This window comes from Monodon monoceros, unplaced genomic scaffold, assembly GCF_005190385.1.
Source record: "Monodon monoceros isolate NGI ecotype Baffin Bay Population unplaced genomic scaffold, NGI_Narwhal_1 Super_Scaffold_1, whole genome shotgun sequence".
NCBI classification, from domain to species: Eukaryota; Metazoa; Chordata; class Mammalia; order Artiodactyla; family Monodontidae; genus Monodon; species Monodon monoceros.
Window position 1 is genome coordinate 38,159,426 of NW_021703765.1, and position 21,375 is coordinate 38,180,800.

Genomic DNA, 21,375 nt, shown 5'->3' on the forward strand with positions numbered 1-21,375 from the left:
TTCTTTGGCTCGGCCCCGGTCCCCACGCCCTTGCAGTCGACGGTAGGGTTGATCTCCGCCTTGTCCCCTCGCCATGCCAGGGAACAGCCTCTTCCCCTACAGTCATCCCCGTAACTTGTCATTGCAGACAGTCAACGTGTTTGTGAATGTGATCTGGTCCTCTTCCCCAAATTTACAGATGATGGGTTCTATTTTTATCTCCTTGATGCTATACTAACCTCTATCTCTATTTCTTTTTTCCTCTTTCAGTCGCCTGTCAACCGTTTTCGACCTGGGGCTCTCCCCACCAGGTCCCACCCAGAGACGCGCTCCTTCTCCCGGACCCCGCACCAGTCCTCCGAACCCTGCCGCGCGCCCGCCACAGAGCTGCAGTCCTCCGGGCGGCCTAGAGGGGCGCGCCGCTCTCACTTCCGGCGCGCGCGCCCAGAGGCCGATCTGCTCCCCGCCAGGGGTCGGTCCCCGCAGCCCGCGGAGCGAAGGGTGAGTGTGGTGGTCCGGCAGCACGGCCCTGGGTGTTTCCCAAACCGCCCTTGACCGGCCTCGGCCTTCCTCGGCCCCGGGCAGAGCCTGCGGCTGCACCAGGTGGCCGCCCCTCGATGCTACCGTCCGCCCGTCCATCTGTCCATCAGCCCATCAGTCCGTCCGTCCATCTTTCATGCATTTGTCCGTTTGCCGGTTCATCCACCCGCCCTTGCGTCGACTGACTCCACAAGCACTTACCGGGCGCCTCCTGTGTGCCAGGCCGCTAGCAGAGGAGTCGGAGAGGCACTAATGGAATCTCTCCTCCCACTTCACGCGCCCAGAGATCGCTTTTGAGTCCGCTCTCAGCCGTCCTTATTGACTTCCCAGTCTAGGTTAGATTTTTTACCACTTTCAGAGCACTTTCTGCTCTCCCTTTTGCAGTTCTTACCACGATTAAATCAGGTAGTTCCGTGCGACTTTTGTTTGACATCTGCTTCTTACAATTTTTAAGTTCTGTAATGCAAGGACACTGTTTATAACTCTTTGCTCAGTGCCTAGCACAGTGCCTGCACAAAGTAGGCACTCAATAAATATTGTTAGAGAAATGTGCGAAAACCACAGGCTGTCCTTAGAAGTGCTCTTGGTTTGGTGGGGGAAGGCAGATGTGAAAGGGCAGTTCAGCAGAACACACATCCAAGAGTATGGACTCTGGAGTCAGACCATGTGGTTTCAAAACAGTCCAGACTACATCACTTACTAGCCATGTGACCTGAGACAAATTGCATAAGTTCTCTGTTTCTCTTCTGTAAAACTGTAGAACATAGAGTGCTATGAAGGTGAAATGAATGAAGACACTTAAAACAGGTAGACAGCACTTGACTATAATAAAAGCTCAATTAGTGTTTAAGTAAGCAGACAATGCAGATACATTATACTGCAGTAAGCAGGATTGTCCAAAAGTGCCGTGGAGGATCTTGGGTTGAATGGACTAAGAGGTAACTGGAACCAGGATCTTATCTCCCAGAGGTGCTTCTAGCCCCCCAACTGGGTTCCCTAGACAACTCCATAAACAACTGACACTTAAATCCACACTTCTGGTCCAAAGCAGTCAACTTATGCCACACATTGGATTGGGTGATGGTGATACAGTGGTGAGCAAAAATGTTGATGTAGCTTACAATCTAATCATGGAAAAGATATGTATTACCCCAACAGTCCTACCGAAGTATATATACTGACAAAATGAGAGACGTGCTCTGAGGGAAAGGAATGCAATTCTCTTTCATTGTGTCTCTCATGACTCCTTGACTGGCCCAGGGTTCTCAAGCCTGCCTACACATCAGAATCACTTGCGGAATGTTTTACAGATCTAAAACCCGACCCACAAGTTTCTGGCTCAGGCTGGGATGAGGCCCAGGCATCTGTAAAGTGAGGTGACTGCAGTCAAAGAAAGCCTCACCTTGGCTAAAGGATTTTGTTTTGTTTGTCTTTTTAAGTTTTTATTTTATACTGGAGTATAGTTGATTAACAATGTTTTGTTAATTTCAGGTGTACAGCAAAGTGATTCAGTTATACATATACCTGTATCCTTTATTTTTTTTGGCTATCAGATTTTTTTCACACACACACACTGTATTTTATTTTTACAAGAGATAAATAAACAGACACCAAGCATTGTAAATGGATGACCACAACAAAATCAACAATGATTCCAATTACCAAACACGAAACACACTCATACTATGTCATAATATTGACATTCAGTCCAGTAATCCTCCACTGTAACAGCTCCTTTACTTTGCAGTGAAAATTGATTTGTATATTTTTTGCCTCTGAGTCCTTGTGGAATTTTTTTTTTAATATTCAAACAGAAAGTCGCAAAAATTATAATCATCCTCATCAGCTCACTCAGTCCCATGTAATTAATTTTTTCTATCTTGATCTTTTGTTAGCACTTTTGTGAATTCATCAATTTTCCATTAGAGTTCTGAAAATGCTTATTCATTCAGTTCAGCAGTATAGTCAGTTACCAGAAACCTGTACTTGTCAGAGTCTTTTCCATGAATTCCTTGAACATGAAACCCTCTTATAGGAACATTTTTGCAAAATCATCAGAGTACACCCAGAACTGTCTGTAAATGACAGAAGACTTAAAAATGACCACGGTTAAAGATTTGATGCAAGTTCATAATAATGCAATTGACAAGGAAATTTAGTTATTTCTGAGATATACATTTTAAAGTAATAACTAGAATTATGACATAACATTATACTAGAACATATAAGATTTTTAGAAATTTCACGTAATGTCTGAAACATTTATATTAACATATTTCTATACAAATAACCCAAAGAAAGTTTAGCATTAGTTTTGTTTGTTTGTTTTTTTGTACTGCAGGTTCTTATCAGTCATCAATTTTATACACATCAGTGTATACATGTCAATCGCAATGGCCCAATTCAGCACACCACCATCCCCGTCCCACCGCGGTTCCCCCCCCCTTGGTGTCCAAACCTTTGTTCTCTACATCTGTGTCTCAACTTCTGCCTTGCAAACCGGTTCATCTGTACCATTTTTCTAGGTTCCACATACATGCGTTAATATACGATATTTGTTTTTCTCTTTCTGACTTACTTCACTCTGTATGGCAGTCTCTAGATCCATCCACGTCTCTGCAAATGACTCAATTTTGTTCCTTTTGATGGCTGAGTAATATTCCATTGTATATATGTACCACATCTTCTTTATCCATTCATCTGTCGATGGGCATTTAGGTTGTTTCCATGACCTGGCTATTGTAAATAGTGCTGCAGTGAACATTGGGGTGCATGTATCTTTTTGAATTATGGTTTTCTCTGGGTATATGCCCAATAGTGGGATTGCTGGATCATATGGTAATTCTATTTTTAGTTTTTAAAGGAACCTCCATACTGTTCTCCATAGTGCTGTCTGTATCAATTTACATTCCCACCAACAGTGCAAGAGGGTTCCCTTTTCTCCACACCCTCTCCAGCATTTGTTGTTTGTAGATTTTCTGATGATGCCCATTCTAACTGGTGTGAGGTGATACCTCATTGTAGTTTTGATTTGCATTTCTCTAATAATTAGTGACGTTGAGCAGCTTTTCATGTGCTTCTTGGCCATCTGTATGTCCTCTTTGGAGAAATGTCTATTTAGGTCTTCTGCCCATTTTTGGATTGGGTTGTTTGTTTCTTTAATATTGAGCTTCATGAGCTGTTTATATATTTTGGAGATTAATCTTTGTCCGTTGATTCGTTTGCAAATATTTTCTCCCATTCTGAGGGTTGTCTTTTCACCTTGTTTATGGTTTCCTTTGCTGTGCAAAAGCTTTGAAGTTTCATTAGTTCCCATTTGTTTATTTTTGTTTTTATTTCCATTACTGTAGGAGGTGGATCAAAAAAGATCTTGCTGTGATTTATGTCAAAGAGTGTTCTTCCTATGTTTTCCTCTAAGAGTTTTATAGTGTCCGGTCTTACATTTAGGTCTCGAATCCCTTTTGAGTTTATTTTTGTGTATGGGTGTTAGGGAGTGTTCTAATTTCATTTTTTTTTTTTTTTCCACTACGCGGTCCTCTCACTGCTGTGGCCTCTCCCGTTGTGGAGCACAGGCTCCGGACGCGCAGGCTCAGTGGCCATGACTCACGGGCCCAGCCGCTCTGCAGCATGTGGGATCTTCCCGGACCGGGGCACGAACCCATGTCCCCTGCATTGGCAGGCAGACTCTCAACCACTGGGCCACCGGGGAAGCCCTAATTTCATTCTTTTACATGTAGCTGTCCAGTTTTACAAACACCACTTATTATTATTTTTATTATTATTATTTTTAACATCTTCATTGGAGTATAATTGCTTTACAATGGTGTGTTAGTTTCTGCTTTATAACAAAGTGAATCAGTTATACATATACATATGTTCCCATATCTCTTCCCTCTTGTGTCTCCCTCCCTCCCACCCTCCCTATCCCACCCCTCTAGGTGGTCACAAACCACCGAGCTGATCTCCCTGTGCTATGCAGCTGCTTCCCACTAGGTGTCTATTTTATGTTTGGTAGTGTATATATGTCCATGCCACTCTCTCGCTTTGTCACAGCTTACCCTTCCCCCTCCCCAGATCCTCAAGTCTATTCTCTAGTAGGTCTGTGTCTTTATTCCTGTCTTACCACTAGGTTCTTCATGACATTTTTTTTTCTTAGATTCCATATATATGTGTTAGCATACAGTATTTGTTTTACTCTTTCTGACTTACTTCACTCTGTATGACAGACTCTAGGTCCACCCACCTCATGACAAATAACTCAATATTGTTTCTTTTTATGGCTGAGTAATATTCCATTGTATATATGTGCCACATCTTCTTTATCCATTCATCTGTTGATGGACACTTAGGTTGCTTCCATGTCCTGGCTGTTGTAAACAGAGCTGCAATGAACATTTTGGTGCATGACTTTTTTTTGAATTATGGTTTTCTCAGGGTATATGCCCAGTAGTGGGATTGCTGGGTCTTATGGTAATTCTATTTTTAGTTTTTAAAGGAACCTCCATACTGTTCGCTATAGTGGCTGTATCAATTTACATTCCCACCAATAGTGCAAGAGGGTTCCCTTTTCTCCACACCCTCTCCACCATTTATTGTTTCTAGATTTTCTGATGATGGCCATTCTAACCTGTGTGAGATGATACCTCATTGTAGATTTGATTTGCATTTCTCTAATGATTAATGATGTTGAGCATTCTTTCATGTGTTTGTTGGCAGTCTGTATATCTTCTTTGGAGAAATGTCTATTTAGGTCTTCTGCCCATTTTTGGATTGGGTTGCTTGTTTTCTTGTTATTGAGCTGCATGAGCTGCTTGTAAATTTTGGAGATTAATCCATTTTCAGTTGTTTCATTTGCAAATATTTTCTCCCATTCTGAGGATCGTCTTTTAGTCTTGTTTATGGTTTCCTTTGCTGTGCAAAAGCTTTTAAGTTTCATTAGTTCCCATTTGTTTATTTTTGTTTTTATTTCCATTTCTCTAGGAGATGGGTCAAAAAGGATCTTGCTGTGATTTATGTCATAGAGTGTTCTGCCTGTGTTTTCCTCTAAGAGTTTTATAGTGTCTGGCCTTATATTTAGGTCTTTAATCCATTTTGAGTTTATTTTTGTGTATGGTGTTAGAGAGTGTTGTAATTTCATACTTTTACATGTAGCTGTCCAGTTTTCCCAGCACCACTCATTGAAGAGGCTGTCTTTTCTCCACTGTATATTCTTGCCTCCTTTATCAAAGATAAGGTGACCATATGTGCGTGGGTTTATCTCTGGGCTTTCTATCCTGTTCCATTGATATATCCTTCTGTTTTTGTGCCAGTACCATACCGTCTTGATTACTGTAGCTTTATAGTACAGTCTGAAGTCAGGGAGCCTGATTCCTCCAGCTCATTTTTCATTCTCAAGATTGCTTTGGCTATTCGGGGTCTTTTGTGTTTCCATACAAATTGTGAAATTTTTTGTTCAGGTTCTGTGAAAAATGCCAGTGGTAGTTTGATAGGGATTGCATTGAATCTGTAGATTGCTTTGGGTAGTAGAGTCATTTTCACAATGTTGATTCTTCCAATGCAAGAACCTGGTATATCTCTCCATCTGTTGGTATCATCTTTAATTTCTTTCATCAGTGTCATAGTTTTCTGCATACAGGTCTTTTGTCTCCCTAGGTAGGTTTATTCCTAGGTATTTTATTCTTTTTGTGGCAATGGTAAATGGGAGTGTTTTCCATAATTTCTCTCTCAGATTTTTCATCGTTAGTGTACAGGAATGCAAGAGATTTCTGTGCATTAATTTTCTATCCTGCAACTTTATCAGATCCATTGATTAGCTCTAGTAGTTTTCTGGTGGCATCTTTAGGATTCTCTATGTATAGTATCATGTCATCTGCAAACAGTGACAAGTTTTACTTCTTCTTTTCCCACTTGGATTCCTTTTATCTCTTTTTCTTCTCTGATTGCCATGGCTAGGACTTCCAAAACTATGTTGAATAGTAGTGGTGAGAATGGACATCCTTGTCTTGGTCCTGATCTTAGAGGAAATGGTTTCAGTTTTCCACCATTGAGAATGGTGTTTGCTGTGGGTTTTTCATATATGGACTTTATTATGTTGAAGTAGGTTCCCTCTGTGCCCACTTTCTGGAGAGTTTTTATCATAAATTGGTGTTGAATTTTGTCAAAAGCTTTTTCTGCATCTATTGAGATGATCATATGGCTTTTATTCTTCAATTTGTTAATATGGTGTACCACATCGATTGATTTGCGTATATTGAAGAATCCTTGCATCCCTGGGATAAATCCCACTTGATCATGGTGTATGATCCTTTTAATGTGTTGTTGGATTCTGTTTGCTAGTATTTCGTTGAGGATTTTTGCATCTATGTTCATCAATGCTATTGGTCTGTAATTTTCTTTTTTTGTGGTATCTTTGTCTGGTTTTGGTATCAGGGTGATGGTGGCCTCATAGAATGAGTTTGGGAGTGTTCTTTCATCTGCAATTTTTTGGAAGAGTTTGAGAAGAATGGGTGTTAGCTCTTCTCTAAATGTTTGATAGAATTCACCTGTGAAGCCATCTGGTCCTGGGCTTTTGTTTGTAGGAAGATTTTAAATCACAGTTTCAATTTCCTTATTTGTTATTGGTCTGTTCATATTTTCTATTTCTTCCTGCTTCAGTCTTGGAAGGTTATACCTTTCTAAGAATTTGTCCATTTCTTCCAGGTTGCCCATTTTATTGGCATAGAGTTGCTTGTAGTAGTCTCTTGGAATGCTTTGTATTTCTGAGGTGTCTGTTGTAACTTCTCCTTTTTCATTTCTAATTTTATTGATTTAAGTCCTCTCCTCTTTTTCTTGATGAGTCTGGCTAATGGTTTATCAATTTTGTTTATCTTCTCAAAGAACCAGAGTTTAGTTTTATTGATCTTTGCTATTGTTTTCTTTGTTTCTATTTCATTTGTTTCTGCTCTGATTTTTATGATTTTTTTCCTTCTGCTAACTTTGGGTTTTGTTTGTTCTTCTTTCTCTACTTCCTTTAGGTGTAAGGTTAGATTGTTTACTTGAGATTTTTCTTGTTTCTTGAGGTAGGCTTGTATAGCTATAAACTTCCCTCTTAGAACTGCTTTTGCTGCATGCCATAGGTTTTGGATCATCGTGTTTTCATTGTCATTTGTCTCTAGGTATTTTTTGATTTCTTCAGCGATCTCTTGGGTATTTAGTAACGTATTGTTTAACCTCCATGTGTTTTTACATTTTCTTCCCTGTAATTCATTTCTAATCTCATAACATTGTGGTCAGAAAAGATGCTCGATATGATTTCAATTTTCTTAAATTTACTGAGGCTTGATTTGTGACGCAAGTTGTGATCTATCCTGGAGAATGTTCCATGTGCACTTGAGAAGAAAGTGTAATCTGCTGTTTTTGGATGGAATGTCCTATAAATATCAATTAAATCTATCTGGTCTATTGTGTCATTTAAAGCTTCTGTTTCCTTATTTATTTTCATTTTGGATTATCTGTCCATTGGTGTAAGTGAGGTGTTAAAGTCCCCCACTATTACTGTGTTACTGTCGATTTCCTCTTTTATAGCCATTAGCGGTTGCCTTATATATTGAAGTGCTCCTATGTTGGGTGCATATATATTTATAATTGTTATATCTCCTTCTTGGATTGATCCCCTGATCATTATGTAGTGTCCTTCCTTGTCTCTTGTAACATTCTTTATTTTAAAGTATATTTTATCTGATATGAGTATAGCTACTCCAGCTTTCTTTTGATTTCCATTTGCATGGAATATCTTTTTCCATCCCCTCACTTTCAGTATGTATGTGTCCCTAGGTCTGAAGTGGGTCTCTTGTAAACAGCATATATATGGGTCTTGTTTTTGTATCCATTCTGCGAGCTCGTGTCTTTTGGTTGGAGCATTTAATCCATTCACGTTTAAGGTAATTATCGATATGTATGTTCCTATGACCATTTTCTTAATTGTTTTGGGTTTGTTTTTGTAGGTCCTTTTCTTGTCTTGTGTTCCCCACTTAGATAAGTTACTTTAGCATTTGTTGTAGAGCTGCTTTGGTGGTGCTGAATTCTCTTAGCTTTTGCTTGTCTGTAAAGCTTTTGATTTCTCCATTGAATCTGAATGAGATCCTTGCCGGGTAGAGTAATCTTGGTTGTAGGTTCTTCCCTTTCATCACTTTATATCATTCCACTCCCTCTGGCTTGTAGAGTTTCTGCTGAGAAATCAGCTGTTAACCTTATGGGAGTTCCCTTCTATGTTATTTGTCGTTTTTCCCTTGCTGCTTTCAATAATTTTTCTTTGTGTTTCATTTTTGCCAATTTGATTACTATGTGTCTCGGCGTGTTTCTCCTTGGGTTTATCCTGTACGGGACTCGCTGCGCTTTCTGGACTTGGGTGGCTATTTCCTTTCCCATGTTAGGGAGGTTTCGACCATAATCTCTTCAAATATTTTTTCTGGTCCTTTCTCTCTCTCTTCTCCTTCTGGGACCCCTATAATGCAAATGTTGTTGCATTTAAGGTTGTCCCAGAGGTCTCTTAGGCTGTCTTCATTTCTTTTCATTCTTTTTTCTTTAGTCTGTTCTCCAGCAGTGAATTCCACCATTCTGTCTTCCAGGTCGCTTGTCCATTCTTCTGCCTCAGTTATTCTGCTAGTGATTCCTTCTAGTGTAGTTTTCATTTCAGTTATTGTATTGTTCATCTCTGTTTGTTTGTTCTTTAATTCTTCTAGGTCTTTGTTAAATATTTCTTGCATCTTCTCGATCTTTGCCTGCATTCTTTTTCCGAGGTCCTGGATCATCTTCACTATCATTATTCTAAATTCTTTCTCTTGTAGGTTGCCTATGTCCACTTCATTTAGTTGTTTTTCTGGGGTTTTATCTTGTTCCTTCATCTGGTATATAGCCCTCTGCCTTTTCATCTTGTCTATCTTTCTGTGAATGTGGTTTTTGTTCCACAGGCTGCAGGATTGTAGTTCTTGCTTAGGCTGTCTGCCCTCTGGTGGATGAGGCTATCTAAGAGGCTTGATGGGAGGGACTTGTGGTGGGTAGAGCTGACTGTTGCTCTGGTGGGCAGAGCTCAGTAAAACTTTAATCCACTTGACTGTTGATGGGTGGGGCTGGCTTCCCTCCCTGTTGGTTGTTTGGCCTGAGGCAACCCAAAACTGGAGCGTAAGTGGGCTCTTTGGTGGGGCTAATGATAGACTCTGGGAGGGCTGACGCCAAGGCGTCCTTCCCAGAACTTCTGCTGCCAGTGTCCTTGACCCCACGGTGAAACAGAGCCACCCCCCGCCTCTGCAGGAGACCTTCCAACACTAGCAGGTAGGTCTGGGTCAGTCTCCTCCGGGGTCACTGCTCCTTCCCCTGGGTCCCGATGTGCACACTACTTTGTGTGTGCCCTCCAAGAGTGGAGTCTCTGTTTCCCCCAGTCCTGTCAAAGTCCTGCAATCAATTCTCACTAGTGTTCAAAGTCTGATTCTCTAGGAATTCCTCCTCCCGTTGCCGGACCCCCAGTTGGGAAGCCTGACGTGGGACTCAGAACCTTCATTCCAGTGGGTGGACTTCTGTGGTATAGGCGTTCTCCAGTCTGTGAATCACCCACCCACCAGTTATGGGATTTGATTTTACTGTGATTGCGCCCCTCGTACCGTCTTATTGTGGCTTCTCCTTTGTCTTTGGATGTGGGTTATCTTTTTTGGTGAGTTCCAGTGTCTTCCTGTTGATGATTGTCCAGCAGCTAGTTGTGATTCTGGTGTTCTCGCAAGAGGGAGTGAGAACATGTCCTTCTACTCCACCATCTTGGTTCCTCCTCCCCTGTATCTATTCTTTTTCAAATGCTTTTCCCGTTAGGTTATTATAGAATATGGAGCAGAGTTCCCTGTGCTATGCAGTAGGTCCTTGTTGGTTATCTATTGTTTTTGTTTTTGCTTTTGCTTTTTTAAAACTAGTCAGAGGAACAGGATGAGATTTGCAATTTGAAGTCACTGTGGTTACACTATGAATAGACTGTGGGTTATTGTACAGTGTAACAGGAAGGATAGTTGCTGGAATGAAGAAGGTGGTGGCAGAGATGGGAAAGAGCAGATTCTGGAAATAGGAAATAAAATCAATGGGACTTAATTTGCATTAAATACAGGAAGGAGGTATTAGGAATGCTTCCAGGTTTCTGGCAGTGCAGCCGTATGGTTGTTCCTACTTCCGAGAGGGGAATCACTGGGAGAGGAGCAGGTTGGGGTGGGAGGAATCATCAATTGATCATGGATGTGCTGAGTTTGAGGTCCTTTTGAGAAATTCAAGAAGAGTTATGATGAGGCTTCCATGGTGGCACAGTGGTTAAGAATCCGCCTGCCAATGCAGGGGACACGGGTTCAAGCCCTGGTCCACAGAGCAACTAAGCCCATATGCCACAACTACTGAGCCTGAGCTCTAGAGCCTGCGAGCCAGAACTGCTGAAGCCCGCACGCCTAGAGCCCATGCTTCGCAACAAAAGAAGCCACCGCAATGAGAAGCTCGTGCACTGCAACGAAGAGTAGCCCCCACTCGCTGCAACTAGAGAAAGCCTGCGCGCAGCAACAGAGACCCAACACAGCCAATAAATAAAGAAATAAATTTATTTTAAAAAAAAGAAAAAGAGTTGTGATGGATGTGAGTCGCAATGGATAAATAGGGCTGGAGCTCAGATGAGAGGTCCAGACTGGAGATCGATGGTAACTGAAGGTAAGGATGAGATTGCCTGGGAGAGCATGAGAAGAGTGGTGGACTAAGGGCTAACCTGTGGAACGCTGGTGTAAAGGAGGATGGACTTGTGAAGGAGATGGAGAAGGAACAGCGATAATTCTTCAGCCACCCAATGGAGGACAAGTTGCTGAGGCACAGTATTTATACTGATGCACAGATCTGACAATGCATCATCATGGGATTTCTTAAATGTCAATTGCTGTAATAAGACCTAAAGAAATGTATTTAGTATTTTCCAAATACCACAAAATTAAGCAGAAAAATGTCCCCAAGTTTCTCTGTGTTTAGGTTCCTCCTCTTACTATTCCTTAACTCTGCCAAGGCTCTGGCCCAGGGTTTTTACCCTGGCTGCACATCGGAAGCATTTGTGGCACTTATTGAAGCCCCACCCATGGAGATTCTGATTCAACAAATCTGAGGACCATGCATGGCTGTTTCTGAGCCATAGCCATGAGCCTGGCCTTTCTGAATCACCTGCAGTTTCCTCAGTGGGCCACATCCTCTCATACCTACTGCTCCTTGCCTGAATGACCTCCCTCTACAGCTCCACCCAGCTCACTCATACCAGACTCTGCTGAGATGGTTCCCCCAGGCAGGCAGTTCTTCCTGGTCTTAGTCATCTTTCCGGGCTACCTTATCTGCTTCCCTCCATTCTTGGATGTAGTGCACTGTGTTTGCCTGTTTCCCTATCACTTCCCCTTATTAAACTAGGAGTCCTTGAAGACAGACCTCTGAAGCCTGAGAGTCCTGTTCAGTACACTGCCTAGCACATAGCTCAAATATTGTTGAGATAATAGATGAAGGAATCCATTCCTCTTTCCTTTGTGCTGTCTCAGAATCTTGTGACTTAAAGTCAGGAAAAATTCTTCCGGGCTTCCCTGGTGGCACAGTGGTTAAGAATCCGCCTGCCAATGCAGTGGTCACAGGTTCGAGCCCTGGTCCGGGAAGTTCCCACATGCAGATGGAGCAACTAAGCCCATGTGCCACAACTACTGAAGCCTGCACACCTAGAGCCCATGCTCTGCAATGAGAGAAGCCACCGCAATGAGAAGCCTGCACACCACAACGAAGAGTAGCCCCTGCTCGCCGCAAGTAGAGAAAGCCCATGCACAGCAACGAAGACCCAACACAGCCAAAAATAAATAGATTAAAATTAAAAAAAATAAATAAAGAACTAAACATTAAAAAAAAAAAAAGAAAAATTCTTCCTTTTTTTGTACATTCACCCTGGCCATTCTCCATGACCTTTTCCTAACATTTTCACCCTTATTTTTTTATTTTTATGTTTTTTAGAAAGCAGATTTTTTTTTTTTTTTTTTTTTTGCGGTACGCGGGCCTCTCACTGTTGTGGCCTCTCCCGCTGCGGAGCACAGGCTCCGGACGCGCAGGCTCAGCAGCCATGGCTCACCGGCCTAGCCCCTCCACGGCATGTGTGATCTTCCCGGACCGGGGCACGAACCCACGTCCCCTGCATCGGCAGGCGGCCTCTCAACCGCTGCGCCACCAGGGAAGCCCTAGAAAGCAGATTTTTAAAAATTTTATATATTTATTTATTTATTTTTGGCTGCGTTGGGTCTTCGTTGCTGTGTGTGGGCTTTTTCTAGTTGTGGCGAGCGGGGGCTACTCTTCGTTACAGTGCGCGGGCTTCTCATTGCAGTGGCTTCTCTTGTTGCAGAGCACGGGCTCTAGGCGCACAGGCTTCAGTAGTTGTGGCACATGGGCTCTAGGGTGCAGGCTCAGTAGTTGTGGCACACGGGCTTAGTTGCTCCGCGGCATGTGGGATCTTCCTGGACCAGGGCTTGAACCTGTCTCCTGCATTGGCCGGTGGATTCTTAACCACTGTGCCACCAGGGAAGTCCTTCACCCTCATTCTTAATTTATAGTAGCAACCAGGATTGTCCTGGGCATTAACCCGTTCTGTAATTTAAAAAAACAAGTGCTTTAGAGTTGGGCTACTCTAGGTTCATGTCTTGACTTTGCCGTATACCAGTTTGGGCCTTGGGCAAATTACTTAACTTTCAAGAACCTCAGTTTCCTCGTCTGTAAAGTGGGGCTGATAATACATACCTATTAGTGTTATTTACAAGCCTCAAAAAATTGTATTTGTAAAGTGCCTGGCCCATAGTAGGTTTATTAAGTGCAAATTCCCTTCTTTGGGGAGACCCTATGGCTTAATAGAAAGAGCTAATAAATCCTCTGGTTGCAAAGAGCCATTCTGCTGCTTACTGGCTGTGTGTCTTTGGTCCCCTTGTGATTCTCAGTAGCCTTATTTGGAAAATGGGCATAATTATGATTATCCTTATAGAATTATTAGGGAAATTATATTAAATTTATGTCAAGTATCTAGCTAGTGCTTGGCATCTAGTAGGTGCTCAGTAAAATGGTGGTTATTATTCTGAGAGGTGATAATATACTATAGTGTTTTTCCTGATTTCCATGATGTATAAGCATTAGTTATTATCCCTAATGTTGTCTCTAACATTGTTACAAAAAGTTGAATTTATTTCAGTGGTACTTTAACTTTTCTGTTTTACATCCTGAGAAAAATCCTGAATCATCTATAAATGTATTATTTACATGGAAGCTCCCTTTTAGTCAGTTTTCTTTACAGTGCTACACTCGGCGGCAACTGGTTTTCAAACACCTGAATTTATATTCTAAACACATTTTTTTCCCCTGTGTGATATTAGCATTGTCCACCTCAGGAGCTCTTTGGAGAACTGGAATTCAGAAAGAATCTCTCAGACACGAGACGTCCATCCCCTCCCCGCTTCAACTAGGCAGCCTCTTCAGACTATCTCTGCCCAGAATGGCAGGAAAGTCGGCAGCCTTGGTCTACCATGCTCCAAAAGAGCAGGAAGGACTCATAATTGTGAAGGTCGAAGAAGAAAATTATGTTTGGGGGCAGGACTTTGGCCTTCAGGGCAATGCCTATAGTCAGGAGGCCTTCCGCCAGCGGTTCAGGCAGTTCGGTTACTCTGACTCCGCGGGGCCCCGGGAGGCTCTGAGCCGGCTCCGTGAGCTGTGCTGTCAGTGGCTGAGGCCAGAGGTGCACAGCAAGGAGCAGATCCTGGAGCTGCTGGTGCTGGAGCAGTTCCTGAGCATCCTGCCAGAGGAGCTGCAGACCTGGCTTCGAGAGAACCAACCAGGGAGTGGAGAGGAAGCCGTGGTGATGCTGGAGGAGCTGGAGAAAGAGCTTGACGAGCCAAGGCAACAGGTAAGTAGGTGTTTTGTTTGCTTGTTTTACTGACTGTAAGTTAATGAGGAAGCCATTCTGAGTGGCCTTGACTGGGCTCCCCGAGAATTATAAAATTTTTGTCCTTTGGGTTATTTGTGCACTGGGATCAAGTCACTAGAGCTTTTAGTCTTGTTGTTTTCTATCTAATCACCTGAATGAGTTTCTGATTCTGGCTGCCCTGCCCTGTTAATCTAGGGGTTTTCCTCTTGTATGTCCTCAGAATCATAGTGTTGGTACTTGATTACTCCTAGGACACAGCTCATGGCCAAGGAATGATCTGGAAGGAAATGACATCTGTGGGAGCACTGAAGTCGCTGAGTATCCAGCTCGAGCCCTTGGAGAACCAGGGCAAGAATGAGATTCAGGAGCCCCAGGGTTTCTGTGAGAGAGGTGAGGAGCCACAGTCCATTGAGGTTGAGGGCGGAGGTGAGGGCTTAAATCCGTGGCATGGGTCATTTTCTTAATAACTGCCTCTTATGACTGTCATTAAGTGCTGTGAAAAAGCCCCCTTGCCTAGAAATATTCTTCCATTGGCTCTGCCTAGAATCTGAAATTCCAATATAATTTCTAATTTGGGGTTAAGAATTAAGGTCTCTAATAAAATTCTCTAATAATCTCCATAATATTCAAAGAGCAGTATTCTGGTTTTTTAATATTATGGTCCTACTGGCAAGGCAGTCCCTAAGATGGAGATGCATAATGTATCAATAGGAGAAACCACATAGTAACTTGAAAAGGGAAAATTTAATGTTAATAATTATTAATTATGACAGAGGATTACTTACTAATTAGTTTTTAAAACCCCCATAAAGTATACAGAAATAACACATACAGGGAGTCTCTAGGGTTGAGGCAGAGCGCCCAAGAAAGGAACAAATCTGCAAGAGGGTGCTGCATCTTCCCCCTCCCTTGGCAGAACTGAGATCCAGATCTTGTTGGAGAGGACACAGCTATGTTCCACTGGATGGAGATGCCCCCTGAGTGCTTGCTGGCAGATTTGCTGGGAAACTGCTCTTTGGCGTATGAAGGAAAGCCATTCATGGGTGGGGGGAAATTGTGTGTTCTAGGGGGCAGAACTCACTGAGAAGCTACCCTCTGGGGTGCCAGGAGGCCCCCCCCACCACCATGGGGAGGTGCCATGACACAGAACTTGCTGCAAAGCCACCCTCAGGGATGGTGCCCCTGAAACTGATTGGCACTGCTGGGTCCCCCACACGTTGCAGGGAAAAAGAGAGCACACCAGCACCAGGAAGAAAAGCCCCTTCCTCCTCCAGGGTCTGTTCAGCCCCTACTGTTAAAGCTCACATCGTTGTCAGCTGGCCAGGGAGAAGTGTAGCACAGGCAGGGCACTGAAGGGTGGATTTGAAGCTGACCAAAAGGGCTTTGATTATGTTATTGGCAAAATCATCCCTATGGGCAGCATGTACATCAGGCCTGTTAACTTGTTCTCATTAACAAGTTTGTTACAGCCAACTACCCTTCTGATTTCATCTTTACCAAGCAATCTTATTAAATTCCTATGAAGCCTAGCTATAATAAAAACGTACATTAGTCTAGTCTGGTCTGTGTGACAGTTAAATTACTCATTAATTTTTGTTATGGTTTTATTGCTCAGTTTCATGAGCTTGGCTAATGAGAGTTAACCCCAAGAGGTAAATCTATTCATTGTATGATGATAAAGTTAGGTTTATGAGGCCAAGGTCAAGGGCTAGATCTTGGACCTTGGCATTCACCAAAGGTATCCATGCATCTGTACACTGAGACCTCCTAGGAAACTCCCTCCCAGCGCCCCCCCCCGCCCACATCATTAGCCAAGTAAGCCCACTTAAATATTTTCCGCATCAAGCAAAAACTACATTCAAGTGGATTTAAAAAAAATCATCTCCTCAAGTCCCCTGCCTTAAAGTAGGTAAATATCTAGATCAGTTAGGGTAGATTACTTCTATTTCCTTCTTTTAAGGTCTTGAGGAACAGAGACTGTGCTGTAATTTTTTAAGTCGTTCTTGGGCTTTTCATACTGATATTTGTTGTGGCCTGAATTATGTCCCCCCAATTTCTATGTTGAAGCCCTACCCCCACCCAGTACCCCAGAATATGACTGTATTTGAGATAGGGCCTTTAAATAAGTAAATAAGTTAACATGCGATTGTTAGGGTGAGCCCTAATCCAATACGACGGTGTCCTTGTAAGAAGCGGAGATTGGGACATAACACAAATCGAGGGACAACCGTATAAGGACACAGTGGGAAGGAGCCACTGCAAGCCAAGGAGAGATAGACCTCAAATGATACCAAACCTGCCAACACCTTGATCTTGGACTTCCAGCCTCCAGAATTGTGAGAAAATAAATTTCTGTTGTTTAAGCCATCCAGTGTAGGGTATTTTGTTACGGCAGGCAGACTGGCAAACTAAAACGGTATTAAACTTCTTCTCTGTGTCCATATGAACTACTTACTGCTTTAATTTAATTCTATTTTATTTTATTTGTTTAGCAGAATCCTCATAAAACACACCTGTTCTTGAAGGTAATGAGTACACTGCCCTTTGACTTTGTTTTAACTAAGCATTTCACTGCCTCTGATTCCATCTGTGTTCCATCTCTCCGGTCATCACAGCTCATTCCTCTGGATGTGCTTCAGTTTCTCCACATTCATTTGAAGTACAGGGATAAAAAAATAAAGTACTCTAATGAAGATCTGGTCAATTTACAAGGTAGATTCACACACACCCCAACTCTTATTTGTTGCACTCTATATATTTTTATTTGTTTGCCCCTTCACAGTGGTATTATGTTGTTGACTCAATCAACTTATGGCCACAGTGATTCCATCTTCCAGCCTTCCTTGGCCTTAGCAAAATGTCCTCATCCTCCGTTTATGCCTGATTCCTAAGTATATGGTCTTGAATGGCCTTGACTGGGTTTCTGATAAATCTCATTATGATGATCTCTTTTTAGTCTTGAGGGTCTTAGCTCCACCTCTGAAGAATTAATGTGGATCATTTCACATCTTTTACCTAGGTCAATAAGGATTAAATCATTGGAGGAATCCACCTTGATAGGATTGTAAGAGTTGCCATGTCATTTTTACAACCTTACACTCTTGGTTATATACTATAATATATAATTTTCCTTAGCTTCTTCACTAGCCTAGCAGTCTGTTTTGCTAGAAGAAGAGCCTGAGATGGAGATTTGAGTGCAGGTGGTTTACTGAGGGCGTGCTCCTCAGGAGAACTCTGTGATGGAGTGAGAGAGGTAGGGTTAGGAAGGGAAAAGATCAAGCAATGATATGGTCTCGGGTAAAACCTAGCCTTGGCTTAATCCATGAGGTGGGGCTTTGGGAGGACCCCCTGGAGCATAATTGTACTGCTGAGTTGTTCCTTCTTGAGGCGGGGTTGGGGGGCAGTGAGGGTGGAAGTAATTTCCTAGGCCAGGTGGCTTTCATCAGCCAGGGCAACGCTCCAGAGAAGAGGGAAGCTGTGGGTCGTTAGGAGCCAACACTCACAGCAGCTGGGGGAAGGAGGCACTGTGTTGGTGAAGGGGATCTGAGTGGGTAGTGGAGCATCATCTATATAGTATTAAGGCTGAATCATATTTGTCCATGTGCAATTAAAGGCCAAGTCCGAGTTAAGATGATTTCAGACCATACAGGTCACTGAAAAGGTAGGGAAGTAGTGGGATGGGGTGAGGGGATGTTATATAGAAGAGCTCTTCTACAGAGGAACCTGTGGCTTATTTCTCTTCCAAAGAGCTTCCTATAATCTGTACTCTGCCCTCCAGCATCTGGACTTTGGGCTTGATTGTAAATTATCACTCACTCTTGGAAGATATCAATTAGATTATTTGGATTATTTTTGTACCAATATTTCTAAATATTCAAGTAATCATCTCATATTCTACTTTTAATCTCTGTCATTTCCAGGAATTACTCTAGTTAACTGTTTATCCTAATTTTTAAAAATGTAATATACCTATATAGTTGAAAGAATAAGAGTCTTGGTATTTTCCTGATCGATACATCTAAGGTCAAGATTTTTCTCTGGTCTCATAATTTGTCTTCATGTGATTATAGAATTTGAAGAAGTATTTTAAATCCTATAAATTACATTGCTTTTCTAATTTTCACAGCCCTAAATTTGTCCCTACACAATTTTATTGCCACTTTATACCCTTTATAATGTATACTCTTTATAATTTGACCTATTTACTACTTTCACAAGATTTCTCATTAGGTTGTCAGGTCTCTGACTTTAACCAAGTTGGTGCTTATTATTCTTCTGCCTTTTTTATATATTATGCTTTTATTCATAAATTTTCCCTTTTTGAATGAGCATAGCCTTGAGTAATTTAAATTTCTATTTAAGATCCAAGAACAGTGTGAATTTTAGTGTTCTGTCCTGATCTAAGAGGCAGTGTTGTCCATCTGTGATTTCTGGTAAGGAGTGAGGAAAAGGGAAGCTGGATAGCCCCCTGCTTTGGTCAGGTAATCATTGTGAGCCTTTATTGTTGTGTTTGAAGTGTGATGAACTCCAAGAATATCAAAAAGAAGTATTTGTTTTCATAGAAAAACATGACTTTTCTGAAGCTAAATAAAAATGGTTTTTAAATTATTTTTTTTTTCTTTGTGCAACTACAGCCCTGCTTCCTTCCAGTAGGGAAAGCAGATGACATAGGGGGAAAGAGCAAGCCTTGATGTTAAGCATCTTTGTTAGAATCCCGACTCTACCAGTTATTAATTCTGTGGCCTTACATCAGTGACATAGCCTCTCTGAGCCTTCGTTTCCTGATCTGTAAAATTCATATAAGTTTAGAGGGCTTTGGGGGGGACGAAAGTAACTTAACAGTTCTTCAGATTTTCCCCACTCAAAATAATTGAAGTTACCTCAGCCATCATCCAGTAGTCTCCTGTTCTGAGTTACTAGAAATCTAGAAATGAGAGGGGTGTGTCGTGTGAGAGCTGAAGGTTTGGCACCAGGCAGTCACGTCTGCCTCTTGTTTCCATCCACCATCTTTGACCATTTATACATAAAAAAGTGAACATAGAAGACTCCCACCTGGCCCCAGAATGAGTCAGGAACTCACAATATTCCTTTTCTTATGCTCTGCATGTCTTATTCTATTTGCTTATAATCATTTGATCAACTTAGAACCTGCCAGAATCTGCAATTTACCTTTGTACCACCTACCTCTGTCCAATTCTAACCCCTAAAGCATTTCCTAATTGTATCTCCTGCTCTCCTATTTTTGTAGAAGCACTGCTGATTCAAGACTGTTAGACATCTGTCTTTATTCTAATTACTCTTTATCACCTCTTTTCCTTTCCCTCATTACCTAAAAGCACATCTTCTCCTCTAACCCAAGATTGTCTCCCAGCTTCCTGGTCTCTCACTGCTACTCCTGTTTATCACTAACTCCTTTAACTAATGTCTTGCCCTGTTCACCGTCCCTCCTTTCCAATGCTGACTCTCATTCTAGTCTATATTACTCTCTGAGGGTGCCAACTCTCCCTACCCCAGGCCACTTTTCTAAATTCTAGGTTGGGAAGCTAGTTTTTAAGAGTTTTCCTTCTAATAGGTAAATACCTATTTCATTTGGTTTATTTTCTGTTTCTGCTACAGTAAGTTCTTTTCTTCCAACATGGGGAGCAAATGACACTTGCATTTTCTGTTCACATTTTTAGATGGCAAGCTGGTGGCTGACAAATTGTTGACAGCAAAGCAAGAAATTATTGAATGTGTGGCATCAGCAGCCATGATATCCTCAAGACGACTCCCTGGGGAAACTCCTTCAGGACAGGTAGTTGAAGAAGCTTTGGGAGGTCTGGACAATTTTGAGAAGCCAAAAGGAAGTGCTTCAGGGGACAAAATGAGTCAGCTCCCTTCCCAGGAAAGACATTTTAGCCTGACAAGCTTCAACAAGGAAATCTCCACAGAAGAGAGTGTCCTGGAATGTAATGAAGGTGAAGGAAGTCTCAGTCTGAACTCAAATGTTATAACACAGCCGAGAATTCACGCTGCGGGAAAGCTCTATGAGTGCTTCGACTGTGGGAAAGCCTTTCGCCAGAGCTCAAAGCTGCTTAGACATCAGAGAACTCATACTGGAGAGAGACCTTATGCATGTAAAGAATGTGGCAAAGCCTTTAGTCTGAGCTCAGACCTTGTTAGACATCAGAGAATTCATAGTGGTGAAAAACCCTACGAATGTTGTGAATGTAGAAAAGCTTTCAGGGGCAGCTCAGAGCTCATCCGGCATCGGAGAATTCACACTGGAGAGAAACCTTATGAATGTGGTGAATGTGGGAGAGCTTTCAGCCGGAGCTCAGCCCTTATTCAGCATAAGAAAATTCACACTGGAGACAAAGGCTATGAATGTATTGAATGTGGTAAGGCTTTTGGTAGAAGCTCTATCCTTACTGAACATCAAAGAATTCACACTGGAGAGAAACCTTATGAATGTAATGAATGTGGAAAATCCTTCAATCAGAGCTCAGCCCTCACCCAGCACCAGAGAATCCACACTGGAGAAAAGCCTTATGAATGTAGTGAATGTAAGAAAACATTTAGGCATAGATCAGGCCTTATGCAGCATCAGAGAACTCACACCAGAGTTTAACTCTTTGGGTAAGAGTTGTACAACTATGAAATACTAGGAATTCACTTTGGGGGTAAATAATGGGATATGTATATATGATATATATGTGATATAATGGGATATATGATATATATATATATATATATATATATGGTTCTGTTGAAATGCATGTATGGCAGGGGAGTACCTAGCCTGGTCCATGAGTCACTAAAGGCTTCCTGGATGTGATGAAATCTCAGTTGAGGCATAAAAGGTGGGTAGAAGTTAGCCAGACCAAGACAAGAAGGAAGAGAAGAATGTTACA

General features: G+C 42.1%; 2 protein-coding genes across 2 annotated transcripts in view; one reads left to right on the forward strand and one right to left on the reverse strand.

Moving 5' to 3' along the window:
• ZNF397 (zinc finger protein 397) overlaps nt 1–21,375 on the reverse strand; it is a 52,294-nt gene that overhangs the window by 19,635 nt on the left and 11,284 nt on the right. The window lies entirely within an intron of this gene.
• Nucleotides 14,054–21,146, forward strand: ZSCAN30 (zinc finger and SCAN domain containing 30). Its single transcript, XM_029222443.1, has 3 exons — nt 14,054–14,461; nt 14,734–14,872; nt 20,161–21,146. Exons 1-3 carry the CDS (start codon nt 14,054–14,056, stop codon nt 21,090–21,092), a joined length of 1,479 nt encoding a protein of 492 aa, XP_029078276.1. The 3' UTR covers nt 21,093–21,146.